A 19,177-nucleotide genomic window follows, 5' to 3' on the forward strand; every position below is an offset into this window, starting at 1 on the left:
AAATGTGCATGCTTGTTGTAATTAGGTGCCTGGGTGAATAAAAAAATCCCATTTACAATTTTAAAATATTATTTAAACCCCTAAAATCTGATGATTTTCCACATTCCTCAGGGAGACAAGCATTAATTTTACCACCCAAACAGAAAAGATTACATACATTTCTGAAAATTCTCTGCTATCATGTTAAAAAATACTAATTTCTTCGTGTTGCAAAGCCAAACCGATTTACATGATTTTGTTTTAAATTGTTGCTAAATGTTTATCTACACATGCTGTCAGAAATAACCTTGTTAAGAAGGTGAAGCTGGTGTCTCAGCAAATCAGACCCCTTGGAGAAGGCGGTGAGTGGCCTGTGCCCCGTTTTCCTTTTTCTCTTTCCGCACCATCAGAAGGAAAAGTGAGAAAATAGCAGAAACATTAGTTAAATCCTGAATTATACCCCATAACCTACAGGAATTACCTCACTACACTGAAAGCTGACAATACTGGTAGAATTTTTTGATGAAATAATTAGGATCCTAATTATTAATAAAATGATAAACTTCTGGCTAGGTTTACATCTTTAACAAATAATTCTTTCAGTTAAAGACTTAAAGGAAGAAACGCAAGGTTGCTTTTAACTCTATATCGTTTACCTGACTTACCAGCACTGAAGACAAAAACTTTTAAAAATGGCTACAAATGCCTTGTTCACAAAAGACTTTATTACCTAGTGATGCATACTGAGAACATACAGAAATCTGCATGGTCCACCGTCACATGCAGTAGAACAATCTTCACTTTACAATAAGTGAGTGTCAACTGTTTTATGCAATAGACAACACTTTAAAGTCACATCCTTAAAGAAAAGCTTCATTTACAAAAGAAATAAAAGGTAAAGAAGCAATTACCGCTTTTAAAAAGCAGCTGCTTTGTTCAAGAGTGGAAGGTTTATGCCTGTATTGAAAGACAACATGATCACAAATAATGAAAACAATGAACAAATGAAAAACACTTTTACCATAAAGCAGTACACTTTCAAAATGACATACAAATAGTTAAAAATTTCACTATGTTGTCTATCTAACTTTTAAATATGAGGACTTCCAGAATTAGGCCTCAACATCTGTTATTAGTAAATGAAAACTACGCATTGTTTCTATGTCACTAAGAACTGTATTTAAACAAAATGTATATAAAGTCTATAGCAAGTTGATTTAAAAAAAATTAAAGTTAATAAGAAACAGTACACTGAAGGCGCTCTATCCATCAAGCGCATACTCTTCAAATTTTAAATGTGATGAACAGAACAGAAATTGTAACTATGCCACAGTTGCAATGCCAAAAAATAAAACAAGATCAGTTATCACACATGCAGGGAATTCTGCCACAAAGCTAATATCCCTCATTTGTCAATTGTTCCAATAAAATAACATCTTAAAACACCAGTGATGTTGATGGTTTAGCTTACCTTCAGTGTACTGAATGTTGTACACAACCTGCTTTAAAAGAGGAGACCATCCCTGCAGGCAGGCTCAAGAAGGAACAGGCCCCTTCGGCACTGACTACCCAGGGCATGCTGCTGTGGCCTGCACACACACACCTAGGAAAACGTGAATATAAACAGCATTTACGCTGGCCTTTTTACCTGGAGACCAAAACGAAGCCAAGTTTGCTAAAAATAAATCAACCACCCAGTATTACTGCTTGCTTTATAACAGATGCTTCTGTCTTTTATGTGAACTGCAACCATTTACATTAGCACTGTAATTCTGTGCAGTCTTGGCAATTAAAACATTTCTACAGTGAAATTTCACATAAGACACAAAACAGATTAACTAACATTTCTAAAAGAAATATCACCCTTGGTGTTAATTCAAATATATCATGCTTCCTCAAATTTGCAGGAGAAATATTTATAAGTTTATATACATTAATAAACTGCTGTGAAATTTCTTCAGTCTTTGTATTTAATTACTCAAACCCTTGGGGCTTCTTCATCTCGCTTAAATCTTCTCCTGGATGAAGGCATGCTGTAGGGCCTGGTTGATGCTAATCCGTTTAGCTGGGTCCAACATTAGGATCTGGTCCAACAAGTCCTTCAGCTGGTGCACTTTTTTACGCTGGTCTTCAGGAAGTCGCTGGCACCCAATCAAGTCAGCCAACAGGTCCTTAGTTGGATTAATGGTGCTCATGACAGTAACTTTCTCCTACAAATAATTTTTTAAATGTGTATCTCTAAATAAATTACTAAACATATATAACCTAAAAAACTTGAATGAAAAAGGTCAACCCCAAATTAGCTATGATAGTTTAAACATCATTCTGTAATTTAATTTTATGAACAGATCAGAATGACAACAGAAAGGAATTCTGAGAATTCAAAAACATAGTTAAGTGATTAAGGTCAGGATGGGGTGTGAACAAAGGCATGGAGGTCTGGAACAAGCAGCATGCCCGCTGGCCTACTGCCAGGTGTGGGATGGTGGGGTCCATGGAGTCGTGAGGAGGGGCAACGGCTGAGGACGGCAGTCTTTCTGAGGAGTTAAATACATTATCTTATAGGTACGAGGGCGCCAAGGAAGAATCTTTAAGCAGGGAGAGTAACACGATCGGATTTGTTTTCAAAAAGATCACTGGCAGCAGTACGGAAGCTGGATGGGAAGCCAGACCAAGAGAGGGACCCAAGGAGAGAGAAAAGGGCCTAATACGATAAAAATAAACTCATTATACTAGGCAAACATTTTTAAATCTTTTCCATAACCTGACGTGTCTTATTCAGGAACTGGCCAACTGCAACAGGAATTATTTTTGTTTTAAAATACTCGCATCTCCTAGAACCACCCGGCACGCAATCCGTTAACGTAAGATAATCATCTAATGTAGCACACCTAAAGGACACTTACCCTCTCTGTTACTTTATCAACTTCTATGTACATGAAGTTGAGGTTTTGATCAAAATGTTGGTCTTTAAATACGCCTTTCCGAATCATCTGGCAATAAAACAGAACAGTTGGATTTTGAGCTCTTAGACAACACTGGTAGTCTGGTCTACCGATGACCCCAGTACACAAGTCACACAAGTGTTCCTGTTTAGTGTCTCTGGGTTTGCTTCCTTATTTGAGAATGATCTCCGATTCCTTGTTCTCGAGAGAATAACACCTTTGGAAAAGCTCAGACAAATGCTGTACCTAAGACTACTTAACAACATGAAGTTATATTTTCCCGGGCAGTGACTTAAACCAATTACAATAAATATCATGTTGTGCTTTCACTATTCAACACTGAAGACTAAGTGAGCAGAGACTTACATCAGTGGTTCTTAGGAAAAATACTACACAAGTGGGGTCTTCTCTCTTGGCAGTTAAGAAACCTAAGGACGTTTAAAAAATTATGTTCTAACAGCCCGAAAGTGATAGCAGGTCAGGCCTCGTTAAAACAAGTACCAACGTAGCTAATTTCTGTGTATCTGTCTGAACGAGTCCAACGTAACAGAATCTGGACAGAACTTAAAAAACATAATGGCTTCTGACCTACAGGGAGAAAAATCTGTAAATCTCTCAGAGAGTCAGCACATAAGCTGAAATCATAAAAGCCTAAGATACGGTCTTTAGACATTTTTATAAATGCCTATAAAGTTCTTGATTTGTGTTAATCAAACAAATATTACAGCTCAAGCATTAAGGGTGAGTTTCACGTTAAAAAGATGTCATTTGCCGTGAGATTTCTCGGTACGTTCTTCCTCTCCCAGCAGCTTCCAACCTCTATAAACGGACTGCCGCCAAGTCCCCCGCTCATTCTCTGATGACTGAGTCCTTCCCTCCACCATCTGCCTACCTGGACCTGCATCTTTTCTCACTGCAGCTGTTACCAATACAGGTGTGCTCCCAGGAACCCTGCTGCTGCTCTGCCCATCACTGAATGACAACCAGTGGAACAAGGGAAGGACAGAGATGTGAAAACAGTCGCATGTATCCTCTCTCCCTCAGTTCCAATTCTACCTTAAACTATGGGCCCTACGCTTCTGCTTAATTCAGGAGAGTAAAGAAAAGCACAAAGGCAGACTTTAGACGAGAAAAGGAAAATGGGATCCTCTTATTCTCTCTTGACAGCTCTTGGCTGGTTAGAACCACTAATTTAAACACCAGAAATGAGAAGAGCTAAGGAATCAGAGTAGCCACGTGCCCACCTCTCAGAAACTGTTTTATAGCCACGAGAGATGAGTGTCAGCAACCACGAATCTGCCGGAGGCGCCACTAAGACCTCGGAAACAAGCTCCCACTAAATCCTACCTTATTTGGCATCTTTCCTTTGAGATCCATGGCGAGCTTCAACATATGGTTATTGGTTTTGCCAGGAAATAAAATCTTTCCAGTGTAGAGTTCATACAAGGTGCAGCCTACGGACCACATATCTATACCATAGTCATAGCTTTTACCTATAACTGAAAACATAGTACAAATTTTAACGTATGATGATAAAAACAATCAACTACTGTTTACTTCCATTAACAGGGGAATCAACTTAGCTCGGACTATGTAACCACAGTCTGAGTACCTCACTTTCACATTAGCTTCATATTCTTTCCCACTAATTCTTAATAGGGACTCTTCAACTTAGAAACCTTAAAAAAATGAGGGCGTGGGGAAGCAATGAAGGGGCAGAAGGAAGGGTGCATCTCTTCTATCCTTTCGTTTCGCCTTTGGTGGAGGGCTCGCCAGCCTCAGCCAAGGCCGAGGAAGGGGAAGAACACAGGACCCAGACGGTCCACAGTGACAGTCAGGCCCTGAGGAAGTGAGAGCAGTCGCCCGAAGCCGAGGGCTTTCCACACCTGCCACAACCACGGCCATCCCACCTGAGGAGCATGAACTGGCTACGGTTCCCTTCCTCACGAATGACTCAAGCAGCTGCCGCAGCGCCGGAAAACACTGCCTAGACCGTCAGCGTGCCACTCCCACTGCGCACGGCGGCCCGGGTCGAGGAGCGCTGGAAGGAACTTACTGATTTCGGGGGCGCGATAAAATCTACTGACAAGGTAAGGTGTTATGTCATTATCCGCCACATGTGAAGCCGACCCGAAGTCGCAGAGCTTTAGAATAGTTTTTGATTCATTAACCTGCAAAACATTTATAATTGAAGTTTAACTCACGCCGGGAGAAATTAAGACACATGATCAGATTTAAAAAAATGGCTCTGAGAAGTTATTCCCAATACTGAGAACAAAGTCACTCTAATTATTTTATAATTCAACTTCCTAATTGTGAAGAATTAAGAGCTCTCAAATATTTGATCATAAATTAGTAAAAGAACTTTCTTCAGTGAGGAAATAAGAGATAATGCCAAGTAAATTTAACCAAAGCTATTTAGGAAAGGGTGGAATAGTAACAGAAGGCACTGAAGCAAAGCATCTTCTAAAAACCCCCAGGAAACCCGAACCAATCAAGTTACTGCCTAAAGGAACACGAAGACGGTCACTGGGAAGAAATCAGACTTAGATTAACTTACAACTGACTTAAGTTAACTTTCGTTTGCCAGAAAATTACAATGGCAATGAAAGCAGAAGAATGATTCAGATTCAATTTGGACAAAAAGAGAATAAAAACAATTCTTCATCCGAAGCTGCTAGACCTTCCCAAATTTAGCACTCCCTTCGAGTCTAAAAAACATTAAATCCCTTAAATGTAAAGAAAGTATTAGGAAAATGTTAAATATATTTGGCAAGACGGATAAACAGGAACACTGTATTGGTCATTTGTCTCTTTTCTCCTTTGTCAACACTTCCACATTCACAGCGACAGTGGCACCTTCTGAGAGAGGCTGGAGATGCTCCCATGGCTACTGCCACACTCATGAGTCGGAGCATGTTCAGGGTTAACAAGTGAAGGTAACCCACATTCCAGAGTCCCCGCCCCTCTTCAAAAGAGACACACACAAATTCTGAGTTGGGACTTGAACTTGGCCTACTGTTCCCACCCCAAAGACACGTAACACTTTAAATAAGCAGCCCTGGGCAGTCTCTCCTGGGATACCATAAAGCCTGGTCAGCGCTACAGACTGGTCCACTACAGACGACATCCACGGAACTAAGATAATACAGGAAAAGTACTTTTAAAGTTTTTAAATATAAACTGCATTCAGCCGCTTAAGGGTGCAGCTGTAGTAACCAGAGAAAACCCCGGGGCCACTTTAACATCTGAGTCTGCCAGGGGAGTGCTAGGGCTGGGTGACATGCCCTCAGCAGCAGGGACCCACACTCAGGCACTTCCCTCCACACGCCCGCGGGGAATGCAGCACTTCTGCCGGCCTGACGGCTGAAATCCTGGGCTAAAAGCTTTGGATTTTCATTAACAAACAGCGCCGCGTGGTTGAGGATGTCTGTTTGTTCCTTTCTCAGGAAGAAGGCCAAACTGTCTGAAACCCATGTGAAAACCTATACTAGTTTAGCACTAACTCAAAGAAAAATGAAGTTTTAAAAACAAGAGCTTCTAAGATGCTAACAAATGTCTTATTACTTAACCTCCATGGTGGTTACACAGATGTTCAGTGCATAGTTACCTTTACCTTATACATAGTTTATACATTCTTTGATATGGATGGTGTACTTCACAATTCAAAAAAGAGAGAGAAAAATTGAGGTAAAGATCAACTATGAAGTGGACTGTGCAGCCTACAGCTGACACTGTGGCCGCCAGTTCACTGGAATTACTCAGCCACTGTAACCTCAAGTAACATCAGAGATGCAGTACCTTCCTTTGAAACTCAGACCAAACGTACAAAATGGAACACCTCATTAATGTGGTGGTCTGGAAGGAGATATTTTAAGATTTTAAAAAAGAAGAGAAAGCGAAATCTGAACTCAGAGCTAAGTTACTGACAAGGAGTCCAAAACAAACTTTAATGGGATTGTATCTTTCTTAAAAACATGTGGAACATGTTATGGGCAGACGAGCTAGAATCCCCCAGCTGTGAACAGCCCCAACTCTGACAGCATGACAGAGAAAGGGCTGGGGAGGGAAGGGGCACGCACACACCAGTCACTCCAGTGTAATGAGATGTGTTTCTAAGTTTCAAAAACATAAGCACTGGGAAATCTGCATCTACCACACCAGAAGGCACGAGCTAGGAGAGGTCAAGACTGGGAAAGGCTCCCTTCCATACAAGGCCCAAGAACAACCGAGCTTTCCTGGGTGTGGCCGCCAGAAGCCACAGCTTCTAAAGCATGAAGAATAAATGAAAAAGAATTATTCCTGGACACCCTAAACTCAACCCCATGCATCTACTTCAGAGAGGGTAACTCCCTTAAACGTCCCTCGCTCTGTCAGTCTATAAAACTAGAGAACAAAAGACTGTGAACACTCCTTATTTCAAAACAGCAACACTGCAGCATTTCTCCAGGTACCCGAGGAAGCCCATCGTTACTACATCAAAGCATTCTGGGGGTCTGTGTGCACTCATCAAATCCATCAATCAACAGGAAAAAATTGGGACAGCAGCCTACTTCCTCTCTCTTCATACTTTACTATAAAATTTCATGGCCCAATTTCTAGAAGAGTAAAAACTGGCAAAGTCATTTGTAATGGGTAATGCACTGAATTATTCTTCAAAGGTGCCACTTCTAGAACACAGTGGTGATCACATTATAGAAGTTATATGGATATAACAAGGCAGCCTGATCGTTTGACTTACCAAGATGTTGTCTGGCTTGATATCTGCATGGAGGATATTGCATCTTTTAAGGAGTTTTAGTGCCAAGAACAACTGCTGACTATAGGATCGTACAGCCTTAATATGAAGGCCAACATCCTTACCATATTTTTTTAACACCTCTCGTAAATTCATACTTTTAGGAAAGAAAAAAACAAATAAAATTAGGGTTAAAATGCAAAATGGAAATTAAGGAAGGCAAAACCATTTTCAAGCATAAAGTAAAATCAAGTTCAAAGCATGAATTACAATGAAAACACTCTGTTCAAGAACCCCCTCCCACGGCCCAAACGTTTGATAAATTATCCTACATTGAAATGAGACCACATGAAACTGTGTGTACACAACACAATTTTCAAAATGAAGAGAAGGGAAGGTATGCAGTGCTAAAATTCCTACTGATTTGGAATGGGCTTCCGCTTGAAAGCATAAACATGAAGCCACAATTCTGAAGGGGGATGTCATATTCCTCCTCCACTATTCCCATTTCTTTTCACTGTGGCTTAATCCTTTCTTGAAGTACTTAATTTTCAGAGAACTCTCTGCTGAGCTGAAGGCCACACGAGGTGAGCGTGTGACACACAGTACACAGCCAATCACTGTTTACACATTAACAGCTGTCAAGAAGCTAGGTCTTCACCAATAGTTAAAAACACATCAAATACCCAGAACATTTATCACGGCATTTATCTGAACTGAGGTTGGCAACGGTGAAGAGGCTGAGTTTTCAGGGTAATGCACAGGTTTGGACACTGTACCTCAGAGGCTCAAACACAAGGCAGAGATGCTGTTTGTGATAAAAGTGTCTGAAGAGTCGCAAACAATGAAATTTGTCATCAGGATCAGCATCGTTCAATTTTTTCAAGAATTCTAGTTCTTTTAAACCAGTTTTTTGCCTGAAATGAAAAAGAAAATTAGGTCAAAATTGGATACATCAAGAATTTAGGAAAACTATGCAAACAATAAATGCTGGAGAGGGTGTGGAGGAAAGGGAACCCTCTTGCACTGTTGGTGGGAATGTAAATTGATACAGCCACTACGGAGAGCAGTATGGAGGTTCCTTTAAAAGTAGAACCTACCATATGACCCAGCAATCCCGCTACTGGGCATATACCCTGAGAAGAGCATAATTCAAAAGGACACATGCACCCCAGTGTTCACTGCAGCTCTATTTCCAATAGCCAGGTCATGGAAGCAACCTAAATGTCCAGTGACAGATGAATGGATACAGAAGATGTGGCACATAAATACAATAGAGCATTACTCAGCCATAAAAAGAAACAAAATGGAGTTATTTGTAGAGACGTGGATGAACCCAGAGACTGTCATACAGAGTGAAGCAAGTCAGAAAGAGAAAAACAAATATCATGTTAACGCATATACGTGGAATCTAGAAAAATGGTACAGATGAACTGGTCTGCAAGGCAGAAATAGATACTGAGAACAAACGTACGGACACCCGGGGGGGGAGAGCCAGGGTGGGTGAGTGGGGTGGGATGAATTGGGCGATTGGTATTGACCTATATGCCCTACTATGTATAAAACAGATAACTAATAAGAACCTGCTGTATAGCACAGGGAACTCCACTTCGCTGTACAGTAGAAACTAACACAGCATTGTAAAACAACTATACCCCACTTAAAAAAAAAAAGAATTTAGGAAAACTAAATAATATGTATTTATTTAGTGATGTGTTTAGTCTGTTTTTTTTTTTAAGTACTAATAATAGAACTGTTGAGGAACACAAGTCTCTATATCATTCACACAATACTTTACTCTTAGCCAAATACTGTTTTCATGGAGTTAATTTCCAAAATAATCAATGAACAAAACAGAAACATAGAGGAATAAACCCACCTCGCTTGAACGGAAATCAGTCTTGCACATTTTATCTCAAGATGTCTTGATGTAAATATTATCCTCTGAAATTCTAGTTATAATTTGTCAATAGACTACAGTTTAAAATTAGTGTCTATAATACAGAAGTTGGGGACTTCCATCAAACAAACTTTCTAAGCCTAGGCAACCTAAGACTTCAGTATAAACCTAAACACTTCTTTCTTGCGTTTCCAAACCAGTGCCAAGTTGACTTTAATGGCAGCTCAGTGTGTGGCATAGATTATGCATTAACGCACACGGGTATGCAATCACCTCCTCCCATAAAGAGAGGAGGCAACAGACAAAGATACAGATAATTCCCAGAACTATCTGATTTTACGCCGTTTGCAGGCCACCGTATGCTCAGTGACACTTGATCAATCTGACCTTTTGATTTCTCACCTTTCGGCTTGGGCTTAAGCTATTCACAGCAAAGGATGGTCGTAAGACAAGCGGTAGGCGGAAGGAGTCTGAGCTGACATCAGTGCACAAAGCAAGTGCTGAAATGCACTGAAATGAATTAAATACAATCAGCCTACGGCTCGAGAGCTTCTCACAGAACAACACGTGACGATCAATTAAATACCCAGAGCTGCTCTGTCGCTTTATAAGCCCAATACCTGTCCTACACAGATTGTGGTCACTATTTAAAAACAGGCTTATTTGTGAACACCCGTGAAGGTGTCGGTGAAGGTTTTGTTCTGTGTCCTGAACTTACATGAGCTCGTTGTTCCGAATGATCTTCACGGCCACCTCCTGGTTGGCCCTCGCATTATCCCTGGCTCGGACCACGTTACTGAACACGCCTTGACCCGTGTAGCCATACACGTTATAACGCTTATCCAGGACTTCACCTATGTTCACACCTGAAAAGGTAAGCTAAAAGATTAGAATTCTGACCATAACAGACTACTGCACAAAACTGTGAGATACACATCAGAAAAGTCGAAAAGTAGGATACACAGTGCAGTCACTTAAAAACTGTCAAATCTCTGCCGCGTGCTTGGCTTCCTGGACACCATGGAGACTCAAGGCCTCGCCCCCGTCGTGACCCTCTTGCGTAATGTGGTTAAAGCTGCCGGCTGCCAACCGCTGCAGGAAGACTTTCTGCTCTCCTAGCAACTGCTGACGGTCCTAACACCGAGGAAGGAAGAACTGTGCTCACTGCAAGGTCTCCAGCTGCAGTCTGTGTGGCTGGCACCCCTTCCCTCTGGAGGATGATCTCATGGCTGAAAATAACTCTGAACAGATTTAAGCTGCACATCAAGTCTTCACCTCACTTCAATTTGTGATGCTTCTGGGCTGTAACATGGGTTCATGAAGCTGCTAGACGTGCCACACTTTTGAAGTGACGGCACTGTGATGTGACTTTCAGAGTCCTCCCAAGTGTGAAGGCACTAGGCCACGTACTTTTACAAGCTGTTACAATGAACTCTAAAATTAATAAGAACTGTATTGAAAAAGGATAGATACATGTATAACTGAGTCACTCCGCCATACACCTGAAACTATCACATTGTTAACAACTATACTCCAATAGAAAATAAAAAGTTAAAAAAACAAAAAGAAAAAATTGTGATCTTACGATAATAGCCTTCTGCATCAGTCCAGTTATCCCTGAGGTTGGGATTCTCTTTGAAATCTTTTCCAATGCCAGCAGCCCGCAGACGCGCACTCTGAAATTAAGGCAGCAACATGAGCTATTTAGCCACCAAACGGGCAGACATTTAAAGCACTTCCTTTAAAAGAAAAACAGGTAGAACCAGCTAAAATTTGATAACATTTTGTGCCAACTTAAATAAACTCGTACTATGACTTGTGTAAATGCAACACAGCAGAAACATGATTATCTAAGTCTCTTGAATCACAATAATGCTCAAGAAAAAAGGTAACAAGTTATCTTCACATTTCTTTTACTGCCCTAGTCACGCAACACCCCCTCCCTGTCTCCTCGCATCTATGGATGAAATGTCACTGGCTGTGTTAGAAGATGAGTTTAAGAATATCTGGTACTTCTGAAGTGTCTTCACTACACGTCACTCACATCACTCTCCATGACACCCAGAAAGCCCTTCAACATCATCCAGGCAGATGATGGGTGCCAATACTTTAACTGGCTCAAAATCATCTCACGCTTTCTTAACCCATCTTTTTTGCGTGCTCCTGTGGCAGCACACCACACACGGGACACGTTACTTAAGCCAATCACCAGTGTCTTCAGGGTCCTGGACATCACTGCTTTATCCTAGTCCATTTTTAATCTCCCTGTCACATGTTTATCTCTCCCACCTCCCTTCACCAAAGCCTCTGTATTTCTCACGTTCTTTTAAATTTATGATGGAAATGGTCTGCTACTTTTGAGACCATTTTTCAAGAAAATCTTTTCAAGAAAAACCACTGATAAAGTGGCTAACGGTACAAAATTTCTCAACCCACTCCTTATAACATTTCCAACTCTTCCAAGACTTCTATTAGGCTCCAAATCCTTAAGTTCCCAATCGCCTGCAATGCAGAGGCCCAAAGGGGACTCTAGGCCTGAAAATGACTGACGTCACCTGGTCTCCCCTGACTGCAGCACACATACACAGCGGCTTGTAAAGCCAAGCAGCAAGCTGTTTAAAGAAAATACCTACACGTTCAAGTCATCTGCTGTTTAACTTTATGAAGCCCTCAGACTGTTCTGCTGTACTTGTTTTAAAATTTGATTTAATTTCAGACAGAGAAAAGTTGCCAAACTAGTACAAAGAGATTCTAGATACACTTCACCCAGACCGTCCAAATGTTAGCATTAGTTTGCTTTATCCTTCTCTCTCTCTCTCTATGTATATACCACTGAAATACATATTTGTTATATACCCTTTTCTGATTAACAGTTGTGTTTTTATGACTTAAAATTACTCACGTCAAAATACGCAGCAAACATATCATCAGATTCTGTGAACATGTCGGGCGCCAACAGCTTCTTCTGAGATGAACCTTAATGGAAATTAGCATTAATATTTGAAAAATGAAGAGATGCAAATGGAAACACAAATAATATATCAATGGAAAATCACTAACAGCAATTCTAACTTCTTTTTCCTCTTGCACATCCGTTTTTCACTAATATCCAGCTTACAATCACTCTGTGACACTAAGACATACACAGCTATCCACTTTTTACTGAGAGTGCACTTCAGAAAGTTGAAAGACCTAATAGTGGTACTTCCACTAACGCTGAATTAATATGCTAATAACTAAGCAACGATTAGGTATTACAAGGGACACTCCTCTCTAAACTGCAATTTCTCTCAGAAGGTTAGCACCCCGCACTATGAATACAGATCCGCGTATTTCTCTCCTAAAACGCCTAATGACCCCATTAGAACACTGGGCAAAAAAATAAATTTAAGGAAAAAAGAATGCAACAGCCTTAACCATACGAACACATGCCCGACCTCATACGCCCAACTCAAATGCAAATTAAAATCACAATAAAATACCATCCTATGAGACTGGCTACAAATCTAAAAGTATGACAACATTCTGTTAACAAGGCCCTGGATAAAAAGCCCTCAGACATGGCTTGTGGGATGGCAAAACTGTATAACCTTTACAGAGGGGATCTGGAAGTATAGAGCAAAATGACATATTCATTCAGACCCAGAAATCCCACTTCTATGAAACCATTCCAAAGACACAGTAACAAGCAGAAAATAACGACTTAATGCACAACGCTATTATCATTGATGCTCCAATCAGCAGCCAAACATCTACCGTTAGAAGACTAACTGAATGAACTACGGCACACTCATCACACTGTGGGAATACGCAGCTGTAAAAAGGAATGAAGGTCATTTCATACAGATGAGTATGTATAATATTTTGTGTGCATGTGTAGACAGAATATAAACACATGCATATATGAAAGATATTTTAGTGATTTTTTAAAAACTCAAAATATTCCTAAAAATCAAAAGCAAATGAAAATAAGCCTAAACCAAATCAAACTGGTGGTATAACCGCACAGAGGAGAACTATTTCAAAAACCTTTAGAACAACACAGGTTTGTATACATCTTGAAATATATCCTAAGGACAAAACCATTACATTTTCAAACTGCATTCAGTACATTTAATACTGACAATCGCAGTGATAACTCTGCGTATGAAAGTTTCAAAATAACCTAAGTACCTGTGCTTATTAGGAACCAAGTTTTTCTACTGTAAAAGAGAGAAATACAAAGTCAAGAAAGTTAATAAAAACCCTGTAATCTCGAATTTGCATTGGCAAATCAGTATGAACTCCTCCTTTCCAAAAACGTATGTATTTCCTAGTTTGGTCCACTGAAAAGGCCCACCAGTAATGGGCATCCCTAAGTGCCCTGTAGTCTCCAAGTGGTATTTCCTACCAAGTGGAACCAAGGATCCCTGGAATAACTGATTCTGCTCTGGGGCAAGATACGCACAAGGTGAGCCCATGATGTCTTACTGCCTTGGAACAGGAGTCAGCAAACTACAGACTGGGCCGAGTTTGGCCCCTTGCTTGTTCCTGTATGGCCCTGACACGTGAGCACCTCGTGAACTTCAGTCCATCAAGTGTTTTGGGAACGTGGCCATGCTCATCCATCTGTGCTGGCCCAGCCGCTCTGCACCACAAGAGCAGAGCTCAGTAGTTGGAACAGAGAAAAAAGTCTAAAATAATTACAAAAGCCTAAAATATTGGATATTTTATAGAAAGCCCCTGTCCCAGAAAGTAAAACAGCCATGTTAAATAAATACTGCAGGGTTTGCCTCAAAAAGACACCAGAAACCCATTTAAAAGGGGCTCCCTCCTCGTGTGAAGAGAGAACAATCTAAGCTTCAAAAAGAAAATGGCAGCAGTGGATCCAAACACAAGAGCATAATGACACCAAACAGTAAAACCCAACAAAATAACCCAAACCTCACTGCTCACCTCTGGAGGCTGCTGGGGCTCCAACTCTATGCTATGCTGAAAACTGGTCAATAGCGAAAATAATCAAGCATTTAACCTGCCTTTCCGGTACGAACTAGATTTTGGGGTAACCAAAGAATGGAAACCTCTTCTTTTACAGAATTGGAGCTAATAATTCAAAAGGAATGCTATTTTGAAAATCACCACTTTGGAAACCCTGCTGCCCCCGATGAAATAATGGATCTAAGTAGGAACCATCAATGGCTGCTAAAAGCGCGAGGCAAACAGCTAAACAGAAACTTCAGTGGAATATCTTACCTAAACACACGATCTCAGTGATAAAAACAGGGACAGCCACACCACACCTACGTGCCACCAGATGTGATATAGAAGTACATACCGCCAGTTAATGAAGCATTCCTGCCCAAAAAAATTAAACTGACACCTACTCAAGTCTCTAACGCTAACTACTAGTTTTCAAGAAATGCGGAGAGCAGAAATAAATGACACAAGAACGTGGCCAGACAAAATCAGAGTAGAAAAGTGCACAGGACACAGGCCCTAGCACCTTCACAAGTAAAGGGCGGCGTCGGGGGGCGGGGGACAGACCACACCACAATGAGAAAACTATTAAAAAAGAGACTTCAGAGATGTATACCCCAAACATAATGTGTATCTTACTTGGATTTCGACTCAAACCAACCAACTTTATCAAGTGTAAGTAATGTTTTTTAAAAGGTCCTTATCTAGCAGATACAAACTGAAGTATTCCCAGATGAAATCAAATCATGGCTGGGATTTGCCTGAAAATAGCCTAACAAGCCAAAGCGAAGGCGGTGAGCACGCGCGTGGGGTTCAGGGCGACACTCAGGTCACGCTTGCTCACGGGGAGCGGTCACTGAGGCGCCCAGGGCCCTGCCGTCCTCTGCAGTTTGCTGCAGAAGCAGCATTCCTAGTCCCCCATCCCACCCCCATCCCCAAATAACTTCCCTCCTTAGGAAGTAACAGGGCTGCAAATTTAGAGAAAAGCATGGTTGAAACAAAACTGTAACTGACTCACCATTATTCTGTTCGACTGTCATGAGATTATGCTTGGCCTTGACTGAGGCCTCAAACGTATCAACGTTCTCCCGTTCATACTCCTTGACGTCGGCAGCGACGCGTTCCAGGACGTCCTCCGGGGAGGGAGAGCGGGTACGGGTGCTGCTCTGGGGGCTGCTGGGCTCAGACGGCGCGGACATGTTGCTGTCCTCAGCAAGGTATTTGTATTTCTGCGGTATCGACACAGAGTGTTACTGTCACAACATCTGGTGCTAAGAGGGCCTGAACTGAAAAGTTAAGTGTTAAGTAATGCTAAAAAAGTTTTAAAGGTATTGAAGTCTTAACTGAATTAGATCCACAATCCCTTATATGTAATTCCAAATCCACAAAACTCTGAAAGCTTTGCTATGCCTGGTGCACATTCATTAGGTGGCAAAACCTGCGCTGCAGAGATGTGACGCTCTGAACAGGCTCACCTTCCCCAGTGTGAACACGATACGCCTCACTCACTGCAAAACTCTCCTAGTGGCTGATAATGGGGTGCTGTGCTAGACCCCATTGATGGGGCAAAGGAATATACATATATGCACCATATTACCTTTCTAACATTCACATATTTCTGAGTTCTGAAGCACATCTGGCCCCAAAGGTTGGAGATAAGGGATTGTGGACCTGGGTAAGAACAAAAAAAGATTCAACCAAGTCTTTAGGGATATCAGTTTAATAACAGTTTCATCAGTGCCCCACAAAGGTAAGTTTCCTCTGGAATTCTAGTTATGCCCTATGTACTCAGTGATTCAAATTCTTCCCCTCACTCTGAAATGCTGTGGTTGCTCTGTTTACACAAGCTGCTACGACTGTCCTTTCCTTGTCTGCTGTCCTCCTAACAGCACCCAAGTATGTTTCATATGTTCCAGAATTCTTCCTCTCAGCTCCATCACTCACTCCCATCACATGATGGTGAGAGAAGGCGCTTTACAGGGACCACCGTCCTCCAAGGCTGGAGTAGCCAGGCCTCATCTCAGGATGGCAGGGAGAACCGGCAGCCTTCCCAGGCAGCTCACCTTACCATTTGGCCTGAGTTTGACACCCTTTCCCACCCAATCCCTGCATCGCTCGGCTCTCAAGGAGTCTTACAATTATTGAGATGTTCCATTTAAACGTTCACAACTGCATTAGAAAATGTGCCATTTTATTAGGCATTAAAAACTCTTTCCCACATATTAACAGGCTATTTATAAGTTTAAGCTAAAGGAAATTCCTCCAATTTATACTCACTTATGAGGGTTTTCTTGTTCATCAACTTAAAGAAAAAAAAAAGAAAGCAAACTCCAAATTTTGTCTTATAAAAGAGGTTTATATCAGAATCCCATGTATAACAAAAAAGATTAACTGTTTCAATTTTATTAAGGAACCACCTTCAAGACCTATTCAATTGCTACTATTGTCACTGCATTGTCAAAGTAAAAATCCTTAATTTTGTTACAACAGTGGTGAAGGAGTGTTGATCAACATGTTCCTGAAACCACGCACCTGAACAATGGCCTGCCTTTGTATTCTTCTCTGTTCTATCAAGGCTTCTTCATCTTCCTCCTCAACATCGAAGTCTTCAAGGCTTAGAAAAAATTACACACACATCCGTGTAATTAACTTCAAACATACTTAGAGACTCCAAAAGCATTACGTTTATACATTTAAAAAAATAAAAGCTGGAAAATATAGGTCATCTGTACATTGAGCAAAAATCTTAAGTCACCCCACTCTATCCTTGCTTTCGAACTGTCCTGGTTTGGAATCCTGGCAAGTAACTTAACCTTCTACGTCTCATTTTTCTCCTCACCTGTTTCATAGCACAAAGACTGGGAACAAAAGAAAGATGCCTAAGTTTAAAAGTCATCACTAGCTGTGCCTTGTAGTAAAGTCATTTCATCTCCACAGCCCTCGTTTCCACACCTATACAACAAGAGGGGGGCTGGGATACACAAGTAAACTGCTACCTTTTCTGGGTCACAGAAGCCTTTGAGAGCTATAGATCCTTTCCCCACCCAAAATGCACAGGTAGACATTTGCACACAATCTGAAGGGAACGTGGCTCTCCCTGCAAACACTGCCCCGAGCGGTTCAGATGGTCCCCCAAGAACCCCGCACTCTTCATGATCGCTCCTAGCGCAGCCCTTTCTACGACCTGCTGGGTGTTCACTGCAGAGGTGTAAGCGACCTGCACTTGGAAGGTACCAGGTCTGCGCAGGACACTTTCCCTCCACTCAGCCCTCTTCTCTCCCAGCTCCAACCAGGGCTCCTCAGCTCAAGCGCTGCTAACACTAGGATGGTTCTGTGCGGTGGGGCATATCCTATGCACCGGAGGATGCAGAACAGTGTCCCTGGCCTCCCGCTACTAGATGACAACTAAACAGGTCTTCAGGCATCACCAAAACATCCCAGGGAGGCAAAGCTCCCCACGCTGAGAACCACTGCTCTGTATTTGTCTCACTTGTTTTTGAGATGTGCCATTTAGACAACGAAGTTTGCATTAAAAACTGTCCCTGCGATTTTATTATGCTGAACGTTTCTGCATTTTCCACATTGTAACAGGCACAGCAAGTGTGTACCGTTTACACAGAATGCAAAGTCTACACTTAGTAAAAAAATCCCCCCACCAAAACTGGTAACTGAGATTGGCAGGATACCTCTATGGTTCCTAATGAAAATATAGAAGGAAAGGCTCGTGATAAAGTGATGGCCCATATTCACCCCAGCCAAACCCAAATTCAGACAACCATGACCTCTGTCACATAACCTATAAAATCTGCACAGAAGATGAACTTAAATTCAGGGTCAAATTAATGTATTTGCTTAAAATATTCAGAAGGAAATTAAAGATTTCAAAGTCAAACAGTGTTTCTCTGATTTGGAAAAAGGAAATTATAGGAAAGTTCCGTTCTTACTTATCATCAGATGAAGATTCCTGCTCAACTTTCATTCCTTCAGAAAGACTTCCTTTAAATTTATCTTCCTTTACTTTGCTTCTGCTTCTACGTCTACGACCACCCCGTGACCGAGACCGCCTTCTCAGGCGTGATCTGCTCCTTCGACCTCTGTCCCTGTTTGAGGAGAAGAAGAAGACATATTTTAAAGGTCAATTAAAGTTGAGGAGGCTGTGAGTTTGCTAGGCGTAGGGGTAGTACAGGGACTCTCTGTACCTTTCAAAAGTTCAGCTCTGTTGTGAATCCAAAAGCGTTCTAAAAGTCAAGTCTTTAAAAACAGTTAAAATTTTTAAACAAAATTAACACACCATCAGTAAGATAAGGATACCCAGCCTAACTGACGACAACTAAACCACAGCTACTCTTCCTATCAACTACAAAGGGGTGTGAGAGAACTGTCGGGGCTCTGTACCTCGATGGCAGCTGTGCAACCACACATCTGTCGAAACTCACAACTTTACAACAAAAGGTGAATTTTACTTTATGTAAATAATATATCTCGATAAACTTGATTTTTAAAAAGATCACTGCTGAATAAAGTACGGGAAAGACAAAGGTGACAGAAATTATAAGTCTGGTTAATATGGCCCTCAGACATTGTTATAAATGCCCTGTTAACCAAACAGAAAGTGACTTCAGAGTGCAAGTATGAAGGTGGAAGTCTGTGTGAGACAGT

General features: G+C 41.3%; 1 protein-coding gene across 3 annotated transcripts in view; it reads right to left on the reverse strand.

The window, feature by feature from the left end:
• Positions 1-19,177, reverse strand: part of PRPF4B (pre-mRNA processing factor 4B) — a 40,774-nt gene that overhangs the window by 2,405 nt on the left and 19,192 nt on the right. Inside the window, exons 4-16 of one of the 3 annotated variants that reach the window (XM_060163768.1) lie at positions 18,463-18,618; positions 17,051-17,132; positions 15,537-15,747; positions 12,465-12,538; positions 11,148-11,238; positions 10,281-10,428; positions 8,442-8,579; positions 7,666-7,819; positions 4,981-5,095; positions 4,272-4,423; positions 2,886-2,972; positions 1,912-2,189; positions 287-1,582 (exon numbers count right to left, since the gene is read on the reverse strand). In XM_060163768.1, the coding sequence (XP_060019751.1) occupies positions 1,986-2,189; positions 2,886-2,972; positions 4,272-4,423; positions 4,981-5,095; positions 7,666-7,819; positions 8,442-8,579; positions 10,281-10,428; positions 11,148-11,238; positions 12,465-12,538; positions 15,537-15,747; positions 17,051-17,132; positions 18,463-18,618 (1,612 nt within the window). In that variant the 3' untranslated portion in view covers positions 287-1,582; positions 1,912-1,985. Of the gene's footprint in view, positions 1-286; positions 2,190-2,885; positions 2,973-4,271; positions 4,424-4,980; positions 5,096-7,665; positions 7,820-8,441; positions 8,580-10,280; positions 10,429-11,147; positions 11,239-12,464; positions 12,539-15,536; positions 15,748-17,050; positions 17,133-18,462; positions 18,619-19,177 lie in introns of all 3 variants that reach the window. The other 2 variants (XM_060163769.1, XM_060163767.1) reach the window with 2 other exon arrangements.

The sequence above is a fragment of the Lagenorhynchus albirostris genome, chromosome 10 (genome assembly GCF_949774975.1).
Source record: "Lagenorhynchus albirostris chromosome 10, mLagAlb1.1, whole genome shotgun sequence".
NCBI lineage: Eukaryota > Metazoa > Chordata > Mammalia > Artiodactyla > Delphinidae > Lagenorhynchus > Lagenorhynchus albirostris.